The sequence below is a fragment of the Nuphar pumila genome, chromosome 3 (genome assembly GCF_984573655.1).
Source record: "Nuphar pumila chromosome 3, dmNupPumi1.hap1.1, whole genome shotgun sequence".
Classification (NCBI taxonomy): Eukaryota; Viridiplantae; Streptophyta; class Magnoliopsida; order Nymphaeales; family Nymphaeaceae; genus Nuphar; species Nuphar pumila.
The window spans coordinates 12,889,405-12,915,471 of NC_143251.1; the positions used below are offsets into that span (position 1 = coordinate 12,889,405).

General features: G+C 37.3%; 1 protein-coding gene across 3 annotated transcripts; it reads right to left on the minus strand.

The window, feature by feature from the left end:
* LOC149842016 (flowering time control protein FCA-like) lies at window positions 1–25,500 on the minus strand. 3 transcript variants are annotated; one of them, XM_089998836.1, is made up of 18 exons: window positions 25,190–25,500; window positions 23,467–23,537; window positions 18,563–18,641; window positions 14,119–14,201; window positions 13,946–14,030; window positions 10,548–10,609; window positions 9,910–9,976; window positions 9,711–9,790; window positions 9,551–9,615; window positions 9,415–9,477; window positions 9,135–9,300; window positions 8,938–9,033; window positions 8,235–8,771; window positions 7,911–8,108; window positions 7,511–7,819; window positions 7,390–7,428; window positions 516–558; window positions 1–398 (listed from the first exon to the last, which is right to left on the minus strand). In XM_089998836.1, the coding sequence occupies exons 1-18, from the start codon at window positions 25,467–25,469 to the stop codon at window positions 391–393; spliced, it is 2,331 nt and encodes a 776-aa protein (XP_089854962.1). In that variant the 5' UTR covers window positions 25,470–25,500; the 3' UTR covers window positions 1–390. The 3 variants fall into 3 exon arrangements, with proteins under 3 accessions (XP_089854962.1, XP_089854963.1, XP_089854961.1); XM_089998837.1 differs by having other exon boundaries at window positions 8,235–8,753; window positions 10,548–10,615; XM_089998835.1 differs by having other exon boundaries at window positions 10,548–10,615.
* Window positions 25,501–26,067: the final 567 nt, after the last annotated feature.

Below are 26,067 nucleotides of genomic sequence, written 5' to 3' on the forward strand. Positions count from 1 at the left end.
GAACATGGAACAGGTAGAATCAATGGAATGATCAATTAACTGACATCCTAGGATCAGATTGATCAACTTACTAGGTTGAACTAGTTCCTGTATCACCGCCAAGAGACTAATGTTCCGATGCTCGAATTAGTTTCAAATCTCTTCCTAATTATCGATACAATAACTCTAACCAAAATGCATCAAAGACCAAGACAAAAAAGAGCTTCAGCTTCTGTACCATTTCTAGCATGAGATCATCTGAATCACGCTACACAAGGCAGGATATTTTTTATAAAATTCATGATACAAAACTCAGAATCTAAGTATGCTGTTCAGTCACCTTGGCTACCACCATAAGAAAGGTGGTTGTTGGCCAGAAACCACGAGCAGTCGCCAGCATCTTTCATGCACTCAACTTCCTGTGCACACATCCAAAATGTTCGATCTAAACGGATGCAGAATCCATGAAAATCTCAATCTCATTTTCCAAAAAATAATTGATATGAATCAAAGAAATGATCATTTTTCCATCAAACCTGCTGGTTTATTTTTCCACATCCACTCCTGGGTTGAAACAGCCTGCAGCAGAAAACAGTTCAAAAAGGAAGCGGACATCCAGATGGAAAGAAGCAATCTACAATACTACTGCACAGCCAAGGGTGATTTTAGACAGTTATCTGTGGACTAGGTAACTAATATGAGTCTGGCAGCCCTGCTCCTCTCATACTTGGCTAGTAAAGGATTAAACAGACTATAGTCTGACACATGATATTACGAAAATCTATAAATTTTCAGAAAGAAACATCCATAACCAACAAACTTTTCTAATTGGGTTCAAAATCCCTGCATCAAACCAGAAGAGCATTTTCAGAATCATCTTGTAAAAACCAGTCCACAGATGATTCATCAAAAGACATGGAAACCGTAACTTCTGAATCATCTTTCGTTTCAAAGGCAACAAATGGCCGTAGAGTTCAAGAAATAATGAGTCATCATATGAAAGGATATTGTCCATTTGAATTTATTATTAGTCCCGTGTAGTCTTCCAGCCCTTGCCTGATTAGACTCCAACTTATCCAATAATATGCACACTTTATTTCCCCCTGATTCTTTACTTTATCAAATAGTTTTTCATTTTCATATCAGCCTATCATGACCAGAACTTTGTCGTCAACTACTGGGCCTCAGTAATTTCATTTTAAGAAAGGCAAACAAATGGAACTATGACTTGTTGAGGACGTGAAAGATCAATAGCTGAACCCGCTGCTTGTAACTGCATATAATTGAGGCCCTACCAATCGGACATAAAACCGTTGGAGGTCATAGAGGGAAACAGAAACCAGCAATCGAGCATGAAACTACATCACAACTATAAATAAATTTTGCAGATCACATACACAATGTCCTATCTGTTAAGATGTACGTGTATGTATATGTATATATATACATATACATATATGTATATATAAATTTCTGTAAACTGAAATACCCATAGAGGGTATTTCGGTCTTTTAAATGTAATAGGCATCAGCCCACTAGGGGCTGACAACCTGTTTTTCTGTTTTTTTTTACTGTTTCTTTTTGCAGCTTTTTACTGTAGTTTTTTCTGTTTTGGGGGAGCAGCTCCAAAGTAGCTATGGAGCTGCTCCCAACTATTATAATTCTAACAATTGGGAGCAGCTCAACAGCCACTTTGGGCTGCCCCCCTTGTGGTGATTATTGTATAAATAGGCCACTAGTGGGCATGTATTCTTTAACACTCTTATGAGTGATTATATGCAATATCAACATTTGTTAAGACCCTTGTGTGGGGTGATTCGGTGATTCAATCAAGCATTTCACTTGATTGAAGGAGTTTTCTTGCATGTGTTTTGGATTCTATCCATTTCATTACATGGTATCAGAGCTTTGGTGTTCCAAAGGGCGATTGTTAGAAGAAAGATCGTGATCAAAAAGAGGATCTTAGACTTGGCAAAATTCCGGTTGTTGACCATCTTCAAAAAGGCCTTGTACATTCTTTTTCTCTCTTCCTCTCTTTCTCGTCTTCTTTTGTTTTTTACTTCCTTTTGTTGTAAATGGAGAATGAGGGAAGTGATTGTCCCATATGCCTAAATGACACCAACTATGTGATGTGGGCATCTATAGTAAAACATAAAATATGGGAAAAAGGGCTTTGGGGATTGGTTGACGGCACCGACAAAGAGCCTAAACTCATTCTTACAAAGTTGGAGAATGGAAAAGAAGTTGCGCTTCAAGAAGAGAAAATGGCTAAAGCCGTTTCCGAATATGAGAAAAAATAGAAAGAAGGGAGGATGGGTCATTCCAAAATTATTGGATGACTCATCAATAGTGTGGACATTCACAAATGTTCTAGTTTGGCAAAGTTTGACTTCGTTAGCGATACATGAAAATATCTTAAAGACATGTATAGTCTTAAGGATATTGCGCATATATGTAATGTCCAAAATAAAGTGAGGACAATGACTCAACGAGAGATGAGCATAAGAGAGTACTACAATACACTCTCTCTTCTTTGGGATGAATTGACTCTTCTTGAGCCAAAGTGGCATTGCCCACAAGATGTTGAGCTTCGCAAAAATCAAATCAAAGCGAAGCATTTTTATCAATTCATAAATGGGCTTAGGCCCAAATTTGAAGGAACGAAATCCGTTCTTCTTCGTAGAGGAGGAGTCCCTTCCATAGTGGAGACACTTGAAGAATTAACTATGGAAGAGAATAGATTGAAAATACCGTCCACTTCTAAGGATGAAGAATCAATGCTTCCTATATCAAACCCCGAAAATCATACGAGAAGTTATAAACCACCTCATTTTGTAAAAAATGAGAATGATAAAAACCCCAACAACTATGAAAAGAGGGGGGGTGATCATGAGCCAAAGAAAGGTGGAAAAATTATTTACTATCATTGCTATGAACCGGGACACATCAAACTTTTTTGTCCCAAAAGAAAGAAGGATGATTATAAAGAAGACAAAAGAGTGACTTCGGTTGAAAGGAGTGAGGTGGATGATTCCAAATGCATCGCTTCGCTTTCCTTAACTCAATTAATGGAGGCATTGCAACCTATGTTTAAAGCCCAATCTTCTTATTCGGGAGCGGCCATATCGATAAGCGACAACCACGGTAAGACTTCTTGGATCTTAGATTCTGGTGCTTCATTTCATATGAGTTCATATTGTCCGAATGCAAGTTTAAATCAAATGAGTCAATTGCCGATGACACCTTTTTGAAAATCAAAAGTTTTTGTGTTTATCAAAAACCTCCTATATTTCACATACCAAATATTAGAGTAGTACCAAAATTAAATTTAAACCTCCTATCGGTTTCTCAAATTGCGGACTATGGTTGCAAAATAGTTTTCTCATCTAATGATTGTCTAATACAGGATCTCCAGTCCGGGAAGCTGATTGGGCAAGGCCATAGAAGAGGAGACCTCTATGTTATGGACAATCTTTAATTGTCAAAACAACATTTTTGTAATTTTGTGGAAAAGAAAGATATAAAAATTTAGCATAAAAGACTAGGACATCCTGATGTGAGCAAATTACAATTATTTTCATTTCTTTCAAATTGTAAAAAGGAAAATTTTGTACGTGAAGATTGCATTTTTGGCAAAATGAAGTCTTTACCTTTTAGAACAAGACATCTTATAACTAAGAATCCATTTGAACTAGTGCATTCGGATGTATGGGGACCCGCACCAGTCATATCCAAAGGAGGTGTTTCTTATTATGTTGTGTTTGTGGACGATTATAGTAGACACTCTTGGATATTCTTTTTAAAACACAAATCGGAAGTATTTGATTGTTTTAAAAAAAAGCATAGTTATATTCAAAATCAATTTAAAACCAATATTAAAATTTTTAGAACTGATTCTGGGGGAGAATTTTTGTCAAAAGAATTTAAAGATTTTCTTGACTTAAATGGGATGTACATCAAAAGTCGTGTCCATATACCCCTCAACAAAATGATATTGCTGAAAGAAAGCATAGACACATTATTGAAACCACTAAAAAACTTCTAGTATCTAAAAATGTTCCTAAACATTTTTGGGCCGAAGCCTCCCTTACGGCAGTCTATTTGATAAATAGAATGCCTTCAAAAAATATTGAAAACATTTCTCCTATTGAAAAACTTTGTAAAATGTCTCCTGATTACAAAAGGTTGAAGGTTTTCGAGAGCAAATGTTTTGTTCTTACCAAAAAAAATGATAAACTCTCCCCTAAAGCCATTCCTTCTGTGTTTTTGGGTTATGCCGAAAACAAAAAAGGATATAAGTGTTATAACATTGAAAGAAACAAATTATATGTTTCTAGAAATGTTACATTTCTTGAAAAAGAAAACGAGTTTACCAAAGATAATATCCAAGAGAGTTGCGATTATTCGTTCCTCTTTGACCTAGTCAATGATAAGAGTGAAAATATTCATGAGAACCAAGGCATACACGAGGGAAATGAGAACGTGAGTAGAAGTCTTGACAATATAGACCTATCTCACGATAATTTACAAACCTATGCTCGCCGTACTGAAGGTCACCCACCATGTGCTCTAGAAAGATACTCCCAAAACCAAGAAGATCTTTCTAGCCTTAGAAAATCCATAAGAATTTCGAAAGCTCCTAGTAGATTTGTATCATATGATTCCCTTGAACCAAGGTTTAGATCTTGCCTAATGGTCATTCACTCGTATTCTGAACATCAATCATACCATGAGGCTAAACACCGTCATTAATGGATTAAGGTCATGACTAACGAGTTAGAAGCATTAGAAAAAACAAAAACTTAAGAGATCCAAACATTACCTAAAGGAAGAAAACCAAAATGATGCAGATGGGTTTACAAGGTAAAAACCAAGTACGACAGAACATTAGAAAGATATAAGGCTAGGTTAGTAGCCAAGGAATATAGTCGAGAATATGGGATTGACTATGATGAGATATTTGCCCCAGTTGTTCGCATGACTATTGTTAGAAGTCTCATTGCTATAGCATCGATTAGGAAATGACCTATATTTCAAATGGACGTTAAGAATGCATTTTTAAATGGCAACCTAGATGAAGAAGTGTACATGGATCCCCCTCCTGGTTTGCCTTTAGTACATGGAAAAACTCTCTGATTACGTAAAGCCTTATATGGCCTAAAGCAAACTCCAAAAGCTTGGTATGATAGGTTCAGTGATGTGATGACGACTTCATTTTAAATCTTCATTTACTGATAATGCATTGTTTGTTAAGTCTTTCAATGCAGGAATGGTGATTTTACTACTATATGTAGACGATATGAGAATCACAAGAGATGATAAGTATATCAAAGATGTGCTTAAAGCCAACTTTGATATGACAGATCTTGGTTTTTTACAATATTTTCTTGGAATAGAAGTTGATTACTCACATCATGGTTATTTTTTGTCACAAACTAAATACGCAACGGAGATCATTGAAAGATCGGGACTATTAGATGAAAAATTGGTCGATACTCCAGAAGTCATAAATGCCAAAATGAAGATAGATGATGGAGAACCCTTGCAAGATCTAACGCCCTACAGGCAGATGATTGGGGCTTTGTCTTATCTTTTCATTACTCGTCCTGATATATCTCATGCTATTCATTCTGCTAGTCAATTTCAGCATGCTCCCACTACAGTGTATATGAGTGTTGTAACGAGAACTATTAGATACATTAAAAAATCTATTAATATTGACATGTTTTTATCATCTTCCTCTTCATTAGAAGTCATTGCCTATTTTGATTCTGATTGGGGAAGGGATGCCAATGATAGACGCTCAACCACTGGGTTATATGTATTTATAGGTGACTCTCTAATTTCATGGTGATGCAAAAAGCAACATAAGGTGTCACTCTCCTCCACTGAAGTTGAGTATCGTGCCATGACAACTACTACGTCTGAATTAGTATGACTGAGACAACTTCTTGAAGACATGCGGTTCACATTGCAGAACCTTCAAAATTGTGTTGTGACAACAAGAACGTTGTATACATTGCAAGCAATCATATATTTCGCGAGAGGACGAAACACATTGAGATGGATTGCCACTACGTTCGTGAAGAATTCCTACGAAAGACTATCTCCTTGCCTTATGTTTCATCCAAATATCAACTAACAGATTTCTTCACCAAAGCGCTACAATCACCCAGATTCCACTTATTACTTGGCAAACTCTCGGATGTTGGACCATGAGTTTGAGGGGAGGTGTTAAGATGTACGTATATGTACATATACATATATGTATATATATATATATACATATATGTATATATAAATTTCTGTAAACTGAAATACCCATAGAAGGTATTTCGGTCTTTTTAATGTAATAAGTGTCAGCCCACTAGGGGCTGACAACCTGTTTTTCTGTTTTTTTTTACTGTTTCTTTTTGCAGCTTTTTACTGTAGTTTTTTCTGTTTTGGGGGAGCAGCTCCAAAGTAGCTGTTGGAGCTGCTCCCAACGGTTATAATTCTAACCGTTGGGAGCAGCCCAACAGCCACTTTGGGCTGCCCCCCTTGTGGTGATTATTGTATAGATAGGCCACTAGTGGCCATGTACTCTTTAACACTCTTATGAGTGATTATATGCAATATCAACATTTGTTAAGACCCTTGTGTGGGTGATTCGGTGATTCAATCAAGTATTTCACTTGATTGAAGGAGTGTTCTTGCATGTGTTTTGGATTCTATCCATTTCATTACACTATCAACCCATATTCATGCATGTACATACACAAATACGTCAAGACTGCATAGACCACATTGTTGTTAGAGTAAGAAGTGGATAAGAAAAGCATTCATGAAGCAATTTGCAAGAAGCAAGTTTTTAGTGATATTAAGCATGAAGCAAAAATAGAAACAACATGAAAATAAGTACAATCCTCTTCAGCTTTTTTTACCAAAAAAATGCATGACATATGTAGACTACACAAGGAAAACACGATTTTTGAAAGAGAAGTATGATTACAATAGCAAGGAAGCACATTTCAAACATCAAGGAGGTTTGATTTTCATATGGTGGATTGCAAGTATCACAATCTCTAGAAGTGTGCTGCTCCAAAATTTCTGGAAGCATGTGGTTTCATGCTTTAGCTTCCAAAGAACCGTGGAAACTTCAAGCAGCTGTGGTATATATGTACTAACAGAAATTGATGTACATGACAATATAATACAACCCAATCTTAATCATGCCATCCCCAGTGAAAAATAACGGAAAAACATCCGAACATTCAAAACTGGATAGCGAATAAAATTTTTAAAGAGTCCTAAAATGAATCCTTCCTAAATCAGTCCCACCAAATTAATTGACTCATCAAGAAAGGCCATGCTGATACGTTACACTAAATTTAGACTACCTAGTTTCCGTAAAAAAGAATGGAGATTAACCTGAAGGTTTTGCTGACCAGGAGTTGAAGATGCCTGGTACTGCAATACCAAAGTGAATAGGTTATGAGTCATGACACACTTATCATACTTGCCTCGACTAAACAAGACACATAAAACTAACCAATGCAGATAATGTTTGCGGCTGGAGTTGCATCTGCAATGAGTGCTGTCTCTGGGTCTGAGGCTGCTGCTGTTGTGATTGAGACACTTGCCGTGGAGACTGAAATTGTGACTGTAGCTGAGCTTGAGGTTGTGCTTGAAAATGCTGAGATGTAGCTGTTTGCTGTTGTTTTTGTTGTTGTTGTTGTTGTTCAATTTGTGACGGTAGCTGAGCTTGAGGTTGTGCTTGAAAATGCTGAGCTGTAGCTGTTTGCTGTTGTTGCTGTTGTTGCTGTTGTTCAAAGGCTGTCAATTCTTCGGGCTTCTCCCACTACATACAATGGATGGAGTCAAATAAACCACATACTGATGCATGATGAATTGAATAATAATGAAGGGAGAGAAAGAGAAGGAAAACACACCCTACTTTCACATGTCACACTATTATAGTAGTAATTGTATCCTTGTGGAGAAGTATGCTCTGTCCAATTACATGTAAGTGTTGCTGTCGCCTTAGTGCTTGCAGGAACCACAGTGAGGGTGGTTACGGTTGAAGAGGCAACTACATTTGTGGCTGCAGGAGCGCTTACAGCTGTTTGTGGTATTCCAGGCCGCGAAGACTGACAAAAGGAGAAGAGAAAGAGATATCCAATATGAAGTCGGTTAACCTCAACAGATTAATAAAGAAGTAAAAGGCAAAACAGCAGTTGTAATCATAATAATCATCCCTAAAACCTAAACAATACCTGCTCCTTGTTGGGCTGGGAGATCGACTGCTGTTGACCTTGAGAAGTTGACTGGACAAGATGCAATTGTTTTTGCAGCTGAGAAAATGCAAGCTGTGGAGACTGAAAGCTCAACTGTGAAGCATGTGCCTGCTGTTGCAACATATGTGGTTGTTGACCAGTTGATGGTTGGTGAACTTGCAGTTGTGGTGCCTGGGCCGCAGCAACAGCTAATTGCATTTGGGTTACTGAAACTGTTCCACTTGGCAGCTGTGGACTAGAAGAAAACTGCTGCATTGCAGAAGAGGGAATTTGCGGCATCTGAGGCTGGGAAGCTGACAATTGACCGCTGAAACCAAATAGCTGTTGCAATGGAGGCCTTTGACCAAATGATTGCTGGTTCATCAAAAGAGGAGTTTGCAGCTGTTGACTGAACTGCTGTACAGATGTTAGTGAAGGTTGTGCACGTGTATAGGATGATGATGTTTGCTGTTGAAGCTGCAAAGAGGATGGGAAGTGCTGTGGGGGTGGAAGTGACTTCTGCAATGGGGATAATGGCTGTACTTGCATCAAAGGCAGGTTCAGACTATAAAAATCATATATATCTCATTCTTAAGTAAGAAATGAATCATTTAAATGTGAAATAGTCCCTCTCATATACAAAAAAACTCGTCAATTATAGACACAAAATTCATGATCAGGTATAAATGGAAGTAACCACAACCTGTTGTGATGTAGAGATAGGCGGAACTGCAGAACCTAAAAGAGAACTACTTGCCTGCCCTCCAGCTCCAAGGACACCCAATCCCAATGACCCTGACTATGGAAGGTGCAACAACAAAGATAACGTTAGAACAGGAACCAACGAAAGAAAATGCTCCACTGGCCATCAACAGTATGCAACACATCTTGCAAACTTACCGCTGCAGATGATACTGCTCCAAGACCATCTCTAACACCTGGATGGCTACCGATAACATTACTGCTAACCTGAGACGAAGGCATCCCCTGGCGCTCTGGGCTCATTGGGTGCCAAGAATTAGGTGGCATCCTCATTCCCAGGTGGCCACCAGCAATGGGTGCTGGCCTGCAAAAATGGTCAGAAAAGGACCAGAGAGATGTAAGCACCAGACAAGAAAGCTACAACATATTCAATTATTCATGCATACAAGCACATGGGTATTGTGTATAAAAAATATACATATTCCCTAAAGGTAATTGAGATCGCTGGCCAAAACCTGGACCTCCAAATGCAGGCCCAAACCTATAAAAAGGAAATGATTAGAGTGAGTTCATAAGAAGACCATCAAAGACAAAGTAATGGTAAGCATAGAAACCTTGAATCCCTTGTTTTTGGCCTCTTTGGGTCTGCAAATCTAACAGTCAGAGGCTGGTCGCACCCCTAAATTCAGAAAGAAACGAATTGAAGTAATTGGAAATTAAAAGAGAGAGAGAGAGAGAAGGAAAGGAAAAAATCAACTTTTGAGAGAACCTCACCCTCATGGTATACTTTCCATTGAGAGCATTTATAGCTGTAGTTGCCATCTCCCTATAAGGAAATTTAACAAATCCACATCCTGAAAAAGTAGTAGCTATTGTAAGCAATTCAACTATCCGAGAGCACCCAAAAAATGGTGATGATGATAGTAATAATACAAGATCAATAAAGAAGCAAAATTAGGAGAATAATACACACCACGACTCTGTTTCATATCATCTCTCATGATGTAGACATCTTCAACACGCCCATAAGGTGAAAATATCTGCATAAAAAGATGTAGCCAGTAACATGGTTAAAAGATTACAATGAAGCACATACAATAATTTACCTTATATTGAACTATTTTTATGAAATGAAGCAGAAACACCCGAATCCATTAGTATGGGACATTTTCTTTTCCAAGCGGAATCCCCTAGTATATGAAAGAATGAAAAAGTGCTTTCGTTGTTGTGGAATAAGAAGCCTTCGTATCTTAATGCATGTATTTGATTTATTCGGAGCTATTAGAGCGGGATCCACTTTTTGGGGAATATGAGTCGAAGCAATAACAAGAATATTTCTAGTGGAACATCTTTCACAATCCCTGGGGAGATGGTTCACTAATAGACCGAGGGATAAGTAATTCGACTCATTCACATACAGATCATGAATGTTTGGAATCCATATTATGCAAGGAGACATTGCTTTTGCTAATTCTAATGGAAGGGTGATCTCAAATCGGTCTAAGGTATCAAGCACCTTTCTCCCAGAAAACACAAAGGTTAATATAAAAGGAAAAAGGCAGCCAATTTTTTAAAACAAAAATCTGAGACTAAAAGCTACATGAAACATACTTCCTCAATCTCCTTTTCTGTAGCTTGTTTATTAAGCGAACCAACAAACAGTTTGTACTCAGCTGCACCTAGCGCAAAGAGAGGCATCAGATCAAACAATTATACAGAAAGCCAAAGAGCATGTTGTGTGTGTATACAAATTTTTTTTCTTGTGCCCTCAAGAAAAGACAAAAAGAAACATATGCATATTTATCAGTGTGATTACACTGACATATAGGAATGTCATGCCATGCATATGAAGGCCCATTTGCATACAGATAAACAGATATGAACTGGTCTGAAGCAAATTTCAATAATGGGAAAAATTTAAGACAGACATATGACATCATGACTTGTATCCACTTGTGTCCAATGACAACTAAGTAATGGACTACCATTATATGACAACAAGCAAATAGCATGTAAAAGATGTTCAATATTTAAATGAAAACAAATAAATTTGCCAGACACTCAGGAATTTACTGTCTGTTTTTATATTTTGCGAAAATTCTCATAGTTTTCCCTGATTTAGTAATCTGCATAGAGTGTCTTCCACACACCTATGCTCTACAACATCTTGTCAATAACCTGCTGCAATCTTCATCATCACGCCTAGCCTGATAATTTGTGTTGCTTCTATTACAGCATAAATTGCCAAGCAAAGCAGGTTCAATCCCACTTCATTCCTATTTAGTTGCTTCATCATCCCTTCCAGTACCAAATCCATAGAATAGGAAAATTTTGCCTCAGAAGAGTGGAATTGTGGAAGATTTCAGTCAACTATCTTATCCCAAAACTGATATTCAGCTCAGTGTGTCTACTGTTCTGTTATTTTCCACTTTCTTTTGCCATGCAAGAAAAAGATTGCCACACTAACAACTGCTTAGGCACAGAAGAAAAACTTATCCTCTCTTCATCAAAGAACACAGGATTGCAGGCAGATGGACAAGGCATCATTTTTTGCCTATGTAAGAATATTATACTAAGGCTTGTTGTGTGGAAAAGAACCTTTTTTTGTTACGCAGACAGCACTGGTTTCAGCATGGAACGTTCATTGTTCATATGCATATCTCAGGATCATAGCCACAAATATCACGGATATTGTGAAAATATGATGACATTTACGAGAAAAATACCCTAGCCAATATTAAAGGGAAAATATTGTGATGTTATCAAAATATCAGCTATGACATAAATATCATGACATTATCATGATAATATAATGCTATTTAAAAAATCTTACTTTATACACTTTAAATATATATTTTCATATTTTTTGCGTTCTCATAAAAAATGTTGCTAGAAAACCCATCATTTCGTATCTTTTTTTACTTTTCTTTACAGTTTAAAAATGTTTAAAGCATCCAAGATGTTCCACAAAAAGGCCACTTTTGAAAAAAAACTCCGGAGTGTGCATGTGTGTTTGTGTGCATGTACATACATATATACATATCTATATCTATATGTATTTATTATAAATATATATATATATGAGATATCAATATTTCGAATGAATATTCTCTTTGAAGAAGGTGTTTCACTTTTTCCATTTATTATATACATTGCACAGTTTTTGTTTAATTAAATGCCTTCTGTATTATTGGTTTACAAACTTAGGTTATTTAATTTTATAGTATGAGATTATAAATTATATATCTATCTTTTTTTATAAATTAGTAAAAAACCATGACTCACCGAAGTCATCAAGTCACATGTGGTCTATACAACATTGAGTCCCGAGAATGACAAGATGATTCTTGGACATGAGGCTGCCAACTGATACCTTTTTCATTCTTCCATGTTCAAGAACATGGATGACATCTAGTACAATTTTGTAGTCTTTTACTTTGCTTTACTACAACATATTTTCTCCTCTGCCTTTTTGTACACGGGTGGGATAGTCCCTTGCAAGGAATACAAAGGCACAAGAAGACATAGAATTTCATAAAATCTTCATTCCCCAGCTCCTTTTATTACATAAGAATCTGTTCTTCCTGGCTATATCCCAATCTAGTACTATTTTAATTTGGTACAGTTGCCAAAATTTGGTCATGAAAAGACAGCCTTGGCATCGATCCCATTTTAAGTGTCATTGCTTGAGAAGGTTCTCCACAATCTAGGGTTGCAGCTTGAAGTGGTTCTCCACAATCTATGGTCGCATAAGAACCCTCATATGATAGTTTTGATTTTCAACTAATCCCAATAAATGGAAAAACAAATAAAAGATATCCATAGTGTAAAGAAATTTCAGCTTTATCATGGAAGTTTCAAGGACAGGCCTACTTTTGGTAGTCCACAGCACAAGACAACACCCAAACAAGGCCTGGGCATCAACTAGAAAACCTGAGTAAAATATATTAACCTATAAATCAAAATTATAAGTAAACAAAAAATGAAGAATTAGAAACAAGATAGGTACGATGTCATACCATATAAGTAAAAATTAACAGTTTTTTTTTACGGCATCCACCAAACACTAGCCTAGCATCCAATTGATGGCTAGGCACCTTGATGCACTACACAGACCTAGGGGTGGGCATCGGGTCAGGCCGGCCTGGCCCAGAACCGTTTAGAGTTCAGCCCGGCCCGGTTCTTAACGGGCTCGGGTTTGAAATGCAGCCCATGGCCCTGCCCAATGGGCCAATGTGAAGCGGGTCGAGTCTGCCCCCGCCCAAATCCATTTGTAAATAGTAATAATTAACAAGTTCCCAACTTCACATGCACCCAATTAATTATCTTCCTAGTTTCCATAAAATTAATGTAACTAATTAGGTATAGTTATCAAGTTACTATGCAATAGTTAATTTTTTAAAATTTTATATTATTAAAAATTTAATAAATAACTCAGGCCCATCGGGCCAGCCCGGTAGGCCGCAGGACGGCCTAGCCCCAGCCCAGGTATATAACGGGTCGGGTTTCGGCCCGGTACCTAATGGGACAGACCAAACCTAACGGGCTGGGTCGGCTTGGCCCATTGGGCTGCCCAGCCCGTAGCCCACCCCTACACAGACCTAATACCACTAATATCAGATTATTAATAATTATTGTAGTTCAAAAAATCCGAATTTAAGATATGGCCTAGCAATTGTAAAATTAACACCCTACATTTTTCAGAAATCTATAACATAACTTGATTTTGAATTTTTGGAAATGCTTGTATACCCTTGAAATATTTTTACATGATTTGAAGACCAGGAACCAGCTGAATCAGATTTGGACACAACTGAGCCCAAGTCCAAAGATTCACTTGGACAGACTGAGTAGTGCATTCCTTTGACAGCCCATGAAGATGCATGCCAGAAAAGCGCACATGCTTATGCTGTGAAATGAGAGAGCTATTGAGCATACAGTTTCAATAAAAAAACAACACAAAACATCAGAATAACACCAACGCAATTCCATGTATCTGCATAACTTACAAAAGTTTCCACTAACGAACTGAGGCAAATTACCAAGGTGTTCCTGTTCACCATCAGCATATCTAACTTGGATAGGGCACAAACCCTACAAGAGCCAACACACAAATCGTCCAATTAGAGGAGATAGGACATCAGAAATATCATCAAGGTCAAAGTAAAGCAGCAGAAATCACCCCCGGCAATGTGCACTGATTATGTAAAGCTCTAATGGCTCTGTCTGCTTCTTCTGAAGTTGCATACTTTACAAAACAACAGCCTGCACAAGTAATGATTTTGTGTACTGATCCAACACAGTTGCCAGTTTGCAAAAGAATAATAGATAGCCTATGACTTGAATTCAGCATATGAACAAGTGCGCACAATCATACACGTCATGACTGTCTATAAACCAGTTTATACAATAGAAAAAATATCCATGTCCACATGCCTTCATAGTTCATACAGTACATGTACAAAAAAATAAAAATAAAAAAGAGCCTACATTATCACCATGACCAGGTATAACCTACGCTTGATAAGGTTACAAAACGAAAAAGGGAGTTACAAAAGCTCAAGAAAAAAAACCAAGATAAAACAGATCCAAATATCTGGCAGCATATAGAAGTCCATTAAATCAAGCAGATGCTGAACCGTGAATTGAGGGAAAGCCACTTATATAGCACCCATCAAATCCATGAGATGATTAGGACTCCAAACATGAAAACTCAGCATTGTGGAGAAACATAGAACAATAAAGAGCACTATCTACTGATAAAAGAAGAAGAGTAAGCACAAGGAAATAATGGTCAACTACTCCATGACCATGCCGATCAATAGATCCAACCCAAGAGAGCAGTATAACTCCCAAAATATTGCCATATAATTTCAAAATCTGAAGAGGTACAAACACAATGAAGCCTGTAAGATGTACTTTTGTGTCACTTAATACTGGAAGCCCATGCATGGACACAATTCACGCATGTCACTTAATGCCAGAAGCCCATGCATGGGCCATGGCACAACCCATACTAATCAAAAGCATAAAATCCATATCAGTCGCCCCAGAACAATCATTTCGTCAATCACAATGTGCCATATATGCACCACCATCCACAGCAAGAACTTTAGAAAGATGAAAGATCAACAGATAATTTCCAAAAGCAGCAGGAAACGAACAAAAGTGAAAAATATGTGGAATATATCTATATACTAGGATGCAAATGGACAAGTATAAGACAAAATGGCTGTGACATGAATACACAAATTCATGCACGTGCACACAAATACATAAGACACACCCATACACATGAACATAGACATGTGCACAAAACACCTGCCTTGAATTTCATGGTAAAACCCAAGAACCTGCTTGCAACAGAGCACGTTTTCCCAGCAGGAAATAAGCACATAGGACTGACCCATTAGTTTATGAACAAGAGTATCATCAGCAGATCAAAGTGCAACCTTACTGAAAAAACATATAAAAATTGAATCGAGAGGCCATTGTCTTACATCATCAATACAAGGAACAGTGAAGAGTTTGTCAACCATGAGAATAGCATCAGCTCCTCTGATATTGAAAAGGAAACCCAAATGATGCACAAAACCAGATATCAAAAAAATAAGCCCACTATTCACAAAAGTTTCCGGGAGCACAAATACACACATAAACCAAAGTGCCAGCAACTTTTTAGTATGCTACTAAAGACAAAGCATCTTGGAATAACATTGCACCATAAAACATTGAAAGTAACCCACAAAAAGACAACTGCATCCAACAGACAGTGGGTTTGATTAGTCCCACTTTTTCAGAAAGACAATCACTGTGCTGCAGGCGTAGCTAAAGAAGATGAAATGTTTTTCAAAACCAGATAGCTGTATACTTAATAAAGTGTCAACAAACAAGGTGTGCCTTTTAATAAGACTGTACAAAATGAAGCCAAAACAAGAGGTAAGTGTACATTTAGGGGATTTCCAAATGCAAAATAAAATTAACTGAATATTCCATGTAGATGCACATCCAAAAAAGATTAAAATTGCACTTCTTAACCTCAATATGTGCTAGAAAGATACAACCTAGCCAAAGATAACTTGAAGGAGATCATAGCATGCACCAAAAGGCCACATGCAACATTACTGCCACTAACATCCATAGCATATATCTCTGTGGAGATTATGCAGATAATACAAATGAAATATGCACTTCACCAAAAAAACAGAAAATATAACGATGTGAGAATATAACACTAACAGTTGCTGAGCACCTCTACCCAGGGATATACATCCAACTTATAGCATCAGCAAATTTTGACATCAGATGGTATGCACAAAACAGTCCACCAACTGCCATTAATAGAAGATCTTTGTCAACTTACGCGCCTTTGAACTGGCAATTATCAATTTCACCAACAAATTATGCTTCACCATCATAACCATATAAAAGCTTTCCAAATGAAATAATGTTTATATCCCTCAATGCCTTCATTGGCTAATCATGATACATTTTAAACTGATCACATAAACATCCCAAATTTAACTTACGCATCCATTTCAAGTGAAAGAAGGTCGGTGAGCATCATTTTGGATACCAAGTGCACGACATAATTTTACTTATGGTTGCATCTGTATATCTCAAAGGTCATGCCAGACCACAATGAGATCGACTGATTACCACCCATGTAGATATTTATGGCAAAATACGAATCCTTAGTTGAGAAAGCATCAAAATGCAATGTAACCATAAAAATATGGCTTCACCATCAAAACTATATGTTCGCTTTAACCACATTACAATTCAAGCACTATCATCACCATTTGTTTCCATTCACTTGATAAAAATAAACACCGAACAATCACATAATCAACAGATTAGCATCTCCCATTAAATATTCCTCAATAAATTACACATTCCACTGCAAATGACTGACAGAATAACAATCTTAACTCAGGCACAGTTACATACATGTGAGCCTCACCATCATCACATTGCAGACATAGAATAGCTGAAGGTTGACAGACAATACTCAATCATCTCAAATAATCCATATGCACACATATTCCCCCACTGATAAAATGACACATATCATTAGAAATAACCCAGATGCACAACACAGGAGCCTAAAGAACTCGACAGGGACATCATGATCATCACATTGCACAGCACAAAGAGACCCATGAAGTATCACTATGGTTGGTAAACATGACAACATAGGAAAACCTTGGAAGGCAAGAAAGCAAACAATTCCCCATAACATAGTGGCTTCACCATACAAGCATACATACGCAAGCATGTGTATATACAGTTAGTTGGTTGGTTAGTCAGTTGTGGACATCATTCCATAAGGATCCCCATCATTTTGAAGCAACCATGTCATCAGTGGAATAATGCACACAGTCCAGATGTTCCCGTCAATTGTGAACAACTAATAGAGCAATAACATTATCTGAAGCAATCCATATAGACAGACAAGAAAACAATAAATGAGAAAAAGTGGCATCCAATCACATTATACCATCTAATGATAATTTAAACCAAACAGTGACATCATCCAGATTGATCCGTACAGATACAAAAACTAGAAAAGGATATAAAATACCATCCAATCAGTTTATTTACTCCAAAGATAATGTGCCAGCATAAGTTCCCAAAGAATCTTTGAGACAGTTTCAGCCATAAGAATGAGGACCGCAACAGTGAACTCATTGTTCAAACCTCAAACTACATAGAGCGATAATTTCAACCAAAATTGTGACATCATGCGGACTCATCCATACAGGTACAAAAACTAGAAAAGGAGATAAAACACCATACAATCAGTTTATTTAATCCAAAGATAATGTGCCAGCATAAGTTCCCAAAGAACCCTTGAGAGTTTCAGGCATAAGAATGAGGACCACAACACTGAACTCTCGTTGTTCAAACTACATAGAGTGCTACCAAACAATTCAATGAAACACAACAAAGAACAGATAACTACCCACTTTTAAGAAAGCTCACTTATTTAAGCAAATGCTTCACACACACAATGGTAGGAGACTAAAATGTAATCAGGCCAACCATTAAATCACTCAAAGAGAAGACCTCACAGACACAAAATATTGCCAGATTTCACCGCATATTCAAAGACAGAATGGTTTAAACTTTCCAATCAACTCATTGGGGAAAAAAGGGTCGCAATTTACTAAGACAACAAGATATAGATTTTCAACCCAAAAGGAGGGACCCAAATTATACAGTTAGATGGGTAGCATCCATCTAAAAGCAACCTTCAGTGTATTGCTCTGTCAATTACTGTACAATAATTGCATAGAAAACATCTTTGATACGAAATGTCACAGTAATGCAATGGATCTCCCCACTAACTGAAATGATAAAGTGTACGAATAGGATCTCTAGTGGCATTCCAACTGCTATACATATTCAAATAATAGTGGGTTTCCAAGGTAGTGATCGCCTTCCAGATGGTCAGGAAGAACTTATAAGAGAAGTTGCCAACAAAACCCAACAAGCATTGAAAACTGTTCCAAAACCTAACCAAGATGGAACACGAGCTTACTGCTCCCTTTGGTCTCTCAAACCTGAAAGATAAAAATAAACATAAAATCATATCCAAATCCAGAAAAAATATTTGCACATACCTTGCTGTTGGCCAGTTCTCTTATCTTTGATCAAAGCGACCTCAAGGACATCACCGTGCTCTTCAAACAATGGACGAATCTGGAGGGAAAAGGAATGATATTTGTCATGACTAAAACAAGAAACTTGTAATAGGCATGTCTTATGGAGACAAAGTGCCAAATCATTTCAGAAAACAAATGCTAAAAACACAAAATAAGCATCCAAGTTAGAATCTATAAATGGAGAAAAGATGACTAATACAAGTTCAATGAATGTCTAGCAAAAGTAGTTATAAAGAGGCTAAATGGAGCCATTAAGTATATATAATTCTCCTCCAGTTTAAGCTTGAATAAATTTCAGCAGTTTGAGGATGCCTCTAGTATATTTCCCCTTCCCTGGTCACCCCAAGCCACCTCAAGTGATAGAATCCTATCTGTTATTTTCTTGATTGAGGCCATAGAAGAGATAGGACCTTTGGAATATACCGTTTGATCATTGAAGGCCTCCAATATACAGACCAGTCCTGAATTTAGAAATTTCCACACCAAATACCCTTAGAGTCTTAGACTGAATGGAATTCTTCTTCTTTAACAAAGAATAAACAAGACAGTGTTTTCCAGTCAATATGACAGAACTTTTTTTATTCATCTAATCTGCATGTGATGCAGACCAGTGCCAGAATTCTGACATTGTGATTTGCGTAAAAAGAAATCGATGCTGCTGCTAGACCGACTTATATTGAATCTAGATCAGGTTAGCAAACAAATCTAATGAGAGAGTCTGAAAAGTAAGGATTAGCATTGAACAATGCCTATGTAATCTTGTCATCTGTTTTTGCCGGAGCTTTTGTCAAGGACCACACCAAATCCCACTTCTTCATTCCTTTTCCTGTTTCTGGAACCATAAAATCAACTATGCTCCATTCTCTGATCTCGACTGTCAAACTTTTAATGATAGTGGGGCATAACATGACTGACCATGATATGCTACCTTGCCCACATTATCACGTCTACCCCAGCCAATTAACAGCTAACCCATGGTTTGGATATCACCCATCACTTTACCCAACCAACTCCTTTACCTCCACCGGACCTCTACAACTATGTCACAGGGATTCGGCTAGCAGGGTGCCGCACCCGCATCGACGCGACTCAATGCGGGTAAGGTCAACCCAACCCTGGGTGCGTTGACCGCACCCAGGGTCATTTTTGTCCATTTTTTGGATTTTTTTTTAAAAAAAAATTGCCCTATGAAATGGGCTGCGGAATTTTTAAAAAAATCTTTGGGGGGGGGGGGAGCACTGCCCCCCTATAACCCCCGCCAGGGGCGGGACCCGCGCCGGGGGGAGCCCCCGGACCCCCTTCCTGCAAGGGCAAAAACAATGAATCAGGCTCCACAACTCATCACTTTCGTCTTTGGGGACAACCATATAAGATAAAAAAATGGTAAAGAGCAAGTTGGGCACACATTCAGATATACATCTAACAAAAATCAATGCCTCTGCAAACATAAAACAAAAGGCTTCTCATGAAGAGGGATCAGTCTAAGAAGTTAATAAGTGTGTTGACTTCCATAGCCATCTGCAGGTGTTAACACATGACCATAAAATACACCCTTGAAGTTTAAAAATGACTTGGCGGTTCCATGCATTAATGGACACCAGTAGCTATTTTTGCAATTTTGTGTAAAAATAAGTTACACACTTATTAGCTGTGCATTCAAAATGCACAATTATTAATATGTTTTCCTAATAAAAATTACTAAAATGTCCATAATTGTGACAATTAATACACCTAATCACCATATCAATTTTTAAATTTGTTAGAGGCATAAAATTGTGGTGAACGTGCTAACATGCATAAATGTCATGGACCTTAACAGCTACCATACATTCATACATATACACTATACATGATATATATATATATATATATTTTACATTTTTTCCCCTGCCGCACCCCCGCACCCGGGTTTTTTGGAAGTGCCGAATCCCCGCACCCGCACCCATGTGACATAGCTCTAAAATGAAAGTGTCACGAGAATCAAAGAACTACCAAGTGAACATTCTCAAAAGACTTGAAATTGTATCGTTTGCTTTGTGAAACCTATTCTTGAAACCAAAATTTGATAAAAATGCTCTAAAGCCTCAAAACAAAGAGTTTGTGAAGCACATGGTTTCAATTTCCAGAGTCATCTAGTGACTCCACTAGTTGCAAAAGGTACACCCACTTCCAACCATCAACATGAAGAGGTTTTGTAGGCAATTGAGCTCCAGAGAAACAATTATTCAGAAGATATGCTGCTTAGAGAGACCAACTAAAAAACATAGTTTGAAAACCCTGTGATTCGTGACTCGACTCGTCTGGTCTTTGATTCAGGACTTAGCCAGGTCAACCCAATTACTCAGCCAGGTTTTGCTAACTTCTATTTTACATATAAAAACAGTATACATATATAAAGAAAAATTTGTATACAATGGCAAAAAAACATATAAATAATAGTAGGTAATGTTTAATGCTTTAATATCTAATATCAAAAAATTTAATTATTAAAAGGAGAATTTTATCATGTTAATGAGTCATCAAACTAGTACATCAGGCATCACAATCAATTAATTGTTGTGATGTACACACTACCCAATTCAATAATTAACTTGTTAAATATAGTTTACTTGCTATTGTGTGTATATATACATATATATAACTATATGCATAGTTATATATTATATATAGGGGTATTTTAGTCTTTTCACTCTTATAATAGGGTCAGCATATTAGGGGCTGTTATGTAAATGTCCAATTTTATTTTTATTTTTATCTGTTTTTTTGTTTTTTATCAAATGTAGCTGTTGGGACAGCCCAACTAGCCATTGGGCTTGTCCCAACAGCTATATTTATAGCTGTTGGGGCTGGTCCAACAGCTAGTTGGACCAGTCCATGTGCATTGTATTGTGCCTATTTAAAGGCACATCCTCCCCTTGTAAAGTTAATGCTTGTCTAAGCATTTTGTGAATTAATACAATCATATTTTTTACTTTTGGCTCTCTTGTGAATTGTTAGCGTGTATCTCCTTTGTGCGATTGTACTTGGTCCATTAGTGACCACTTTGTGTTTGTGATTTCTAGTAGCCCTTGGTGGCCATCTATTGTAGTTTTGCTTATTTCATTTCATAACTATTATAAGGAGAACCTAGTTGTGAAATTGTGATACTGATAAAGTAATCAAGATTTTCAAAGTAAAACCAATATCAAAAAATTTAAAAGCAAATAGTAATATTAAAATCGCAAGATATTATATTTTAATGATAATTAACATGATAAATATGTTCATGCACAAATAAAACTACATTTGTAGCATCATAATTGTTATATATGATCTTTTACTTATATATGATGTTAAACATGTGCAAGTAAAATTAAATGTGTGGACTGGATCAACCAACTGGTTGACCAGGTAAAAGAGTCGATCCGAGCAAGCCACTGGATCAAGGGATTGGGTTTTTAAACTATGCTAAAAAGATTATAAACATCAAACAGAATACTTGTTCACTAACTTTGAAGTTTGCATACACGCATACAAAATAATTAAAGACATGACATGCCCAACATATGAGTACATCCACTGACTTACTGGATCTATGCTGGATTGGAGACCTTTTTTAAATGAACTTGAAGCATGATGACCATAATGTGTACCTTAGACTATAATTTTCATATCACTACTTGTCTTGGAAACCCGTTACCAATAGTTTTCTTTGACTAAACCTCTAAATCACAAGCACCATCAATTCATTTATTTTGGAACTTTCTACAAAAGGGCCTATGTCCACACTATGGTGTCAAAGCTATAATTAAGATATGAACTAGAAGAACAATAAAGATTTTATGGGGTTTTGACTGATTAAAACACAAGTGGTTCGGAATTCCACCACTCATTGCAACAATTGCAGGTAACTCACATGTTCATTGAAGGCCATTTCTGAAATATAAGCATATAATCAGTACTTAACACAATTCATAACCTTTATGTGTTCAAAGAGTCAAGAAATTAATCAAAATGAAAGCTTTGGGCTGTCACAAAACCAAAGCAATAAACATCTTCCATGCAAAGCACGGAGCACCAATTCTTAATATTTGTGGGATAAGTAGATATCCTGTGATTAACAAGTGAAGAATATGTGCATGTGTGCAGGTCTGAAATGAAATATGGTGAGGCATGAAGATAAAGAGGTAGTGAGGAGAGGAAGAAGAGGGCCAACTAGTGATGATGGAAACGGCTAGTAATTAGGGCAGAATTGAATACTTCTATCATTACAACTCAAATATATACACATGCTGGAAAATGTTTTTGGTGAAAATATGCCCTTATAAACAAGGGCCAAAAACAATTGTGCATAATGCAAATGACAAGAATACCCCTACTCATAACAGGGAAAGTATGACATTATATATGGCTTCCACTAACACTAACGAGTCACACTATGCAGACAACGAACTTAGATTTTTACTGTTAAAGCATTTTAACAGAAAATGCAACTATAACCCAATGTTCCAAAATTCATAACTATCATCTGCACTATTGCTTCAATAATTATCAGTTGATGTCTAGCTCTAACTATTCAGACAACACATGGCTATCATATGCACTATTTTTATGTAGTATCAGCATGAAGCTAAAACTTCAAAGTAGTTCACACTATTTCAGACATTCATGGCTATCATATGTACTCCATGTAGCATCATCATTTACTAAAGCCTACAAATTAAGCTCATGTAACAAACAATGTCTCAATTCTCAAAATCATGCTAATATCGTGTGATCATCATCAAAATATAATGCAGCTGATTAAAGATGAAAAGAAAACATAAAAACCACAGGCGATATTCTAATGTAAGAGTTTGGAATATAGTACAGCATAAACTTACTTCTTCTTCTCTGACTGTCCTTGGAACAGAACCAACGAAAAGTTTCGCAAAAGTTCCAGCATCAGCAGGATCTGATTGAGGAAATGCATGGCTTTAGGTAATTAACTCAGCAGAACATGGATAAAAAAATGAACTAAAATGACAATTACTAAATTTACTCTTCTGAAAAGTTGAACAAGATGAGTATGTAACACACACACACACACACACACACACACACACACACACACACACACGTGCATGCACACAGACTGACCTATACTCAACAGGTAGGTGACTTTGAAACAAGAAGAAGTGAGATACATAACCAATTTAGTTACTACTGCACCTAGAATACTATAGATTAGTTTTATTGCTAGAGAAGATGAGCTGAAAAGTGAAAACAAACAATAAGAGGAAGCAAAACCCATAGTCAAGTCGTATCTCAATTGGACCTAAATTAGGCAGGTGTGCGAACAGCCATAAACTATGGCATGAACATAATTCCCAAACAGGAAGGAGTGAAAGAATCTATTAAAAAAAATCAAATGGAATGTCAAATGATATGAGACTGTCAAGCACCCTCTAGATCAATGTGGCTTGATTTAGGGATATAGAGCATACAGTCAGATAGTCAGATTACACAAACAAATAACTAACATGGCACTAGTGGATGAGCGCAATTAGATGTAAAGAATATGTAAAAGATTACTTTATGGCCTTCTCATCAACTGATATGGTAATTCCTAACAGTTAAAAATTGCAGTATTTCAAATTGAATCATCACCTATGTCACCCAGATTATTCGTTTTGACACTCATACTGCATCCCCTTATATGCTAGTCATGTAGAAAACTTCATATAAATGGCAGCATCCCGGTGTCCGCAGCCATAGACATGTGACATAGATCATCACTCACTACCGAGGTATCTTTAAGTTCAATTGTGAATGAGCATTTGCAGGTTCAGATTTGAGCCACCCATGACACCATATTCCAAGAAGCCGTTGGCTGATGGGCAGTGTATTTGAAAAGAGACTTATAAGAAAAAGCATCATGCTTATATTCCTCAAAAAACTGAAGGAGAGTTCTTGACCTATAGATTATCCCCATCATGGTCCAAATATAGAATCATAAGTTTTATTGATCAAAAGCACATTAATCCCCGAATTGGAGCAATTTAAGAGGCAACTGAACAGCATTTCATGCATTTAACGAAGTTAAACCTGATCTTTTGCAGAGTAAGACTTAAAAGGGAATGGAAAGTATTAACGTACATATCTCATAGGAAGGGATTAGAATTCTGAATTTCGTTGCCAATTACAACTAAGAGCAACAAGCAAAGGCTTAATTCATAAACATGTTCACGTCACCAAAAGTGAAACAATTAAATGTCCGAATAATGTTCATGTTCCAGGAAGCCAAGAAACAAAACAAAACAAAAAAAAACGTAAATCAACCCCGACATGATCTCAAATACCATGAAACGATTCGAATGACAGCTAGAAAAATACATATTTCCTTCCCACGTATACATAATAATCAAAGAACAAAGAGCTCACTGCGAAATAAAGAAAACACGCACTCAAGAAGAACACGGAGTACCTTAATCGAACAGCGATAAAATTTAAAAATTAAAAATTCAACTAAATGGGGAAGAACGAAAACCTAAAAAGCGGAAAGGAAACCCAATAACAGACACCAATTCCATGACCCTCAAACGCAACCTTGATGGGAAACCCTACCTGGAGAAGAACCCCTACGGGAGAAACCACCACCGCTGCTCGATCGCTTGTGGCCGGAGAGGTTCTCCGGTTGAGGGGGGGCATCAAACCCTGAGCCATACCGCATGCCGCCGCCGCCGCCGCCGCCCCTGGAGAAGGGGTGCCTCTGGGACGGGTAGTCGTGGTGGGAGGAAGAAAAAGAAGGGGAGGAGCGGGAAGACATTCTGGGGTGGTGGTGATGACCGGCGCCGCCCCTCCCATCGGGGTTGCCCCCTGACCGCTCTCCTCTGTGCCTCTCCATCGAGAGAGAGAGAGAGAGAGAGGGCTCTGGCTTTTGGGGCTTCTTAGGGAAGTTACTATTTTACGCAGTGGAAAAGGTGGAAGAAAGAGGGAAAGTGGTCGAAGAGAGAGAAAGGCGACTTCTTGAGAAAATTGCATTTATGGGCTAATCTTTTACCCTTAATTATTCGAAGCATGGGCTTCATATTTATGAAATTCCAAATATAGGACTTTATTTTACTGGAAACTGTCAAATAAGAGCATGCATTTATTTCTGTTCTTTAAGGTAGGGTGGGCAACCGGCCAGGCTGCCCCTTAGGCCAAGCTGATCAGCCATGGGCCGGGTTTGGGCCATGATTTTAGGCCTAGGCCTGTCACGTACCGGGCTGAAACCTGGTCTCGGGTTTGCCCTCGGTCTGTTATATATGTGAGTTTGGCTCGAGCCGGTTTGATGGGCCTAAATTATTTAATTTTTTTAATAATATAAAATTTTTACAAATTAATTATTTCATAATAACTTATATAATTATTATTATTTACCTAATTAGTTGCATGAAAACTTGCTATTTGTTAATTAGTATTATTTACTTAATTAGTTTCACTAATTAGGAATTAGTTGC

What these genes read in the sequence shown, in the direction of transcription:
- LOC149842016 (XM_089998835.1), bottom strand. Translation starts at nt 25,469, where the DNA reads ATGGAGAGGCACAGAGGAGAGCGGTCAGGGGGCAACCCCGATGGGAGG. An exon ending in ATGGAAAGTATACCATGAGG is followed by an intron (nt 9,616 to 9,710) that starts GTGAGGTTCTCT and finishes TTCTGAATTTAG; the next exon opens with GGGTGCGACCAGCCTCTGAC. An exon ending in CTATCTCTACATCACAACAG is followed by an intron (nt 8,772 to 8,937) that starts GTTGTGGTTACT and finishes ATGCAAGTACAG; the next exon opens with CCATTATCCCCATTGCAGAA.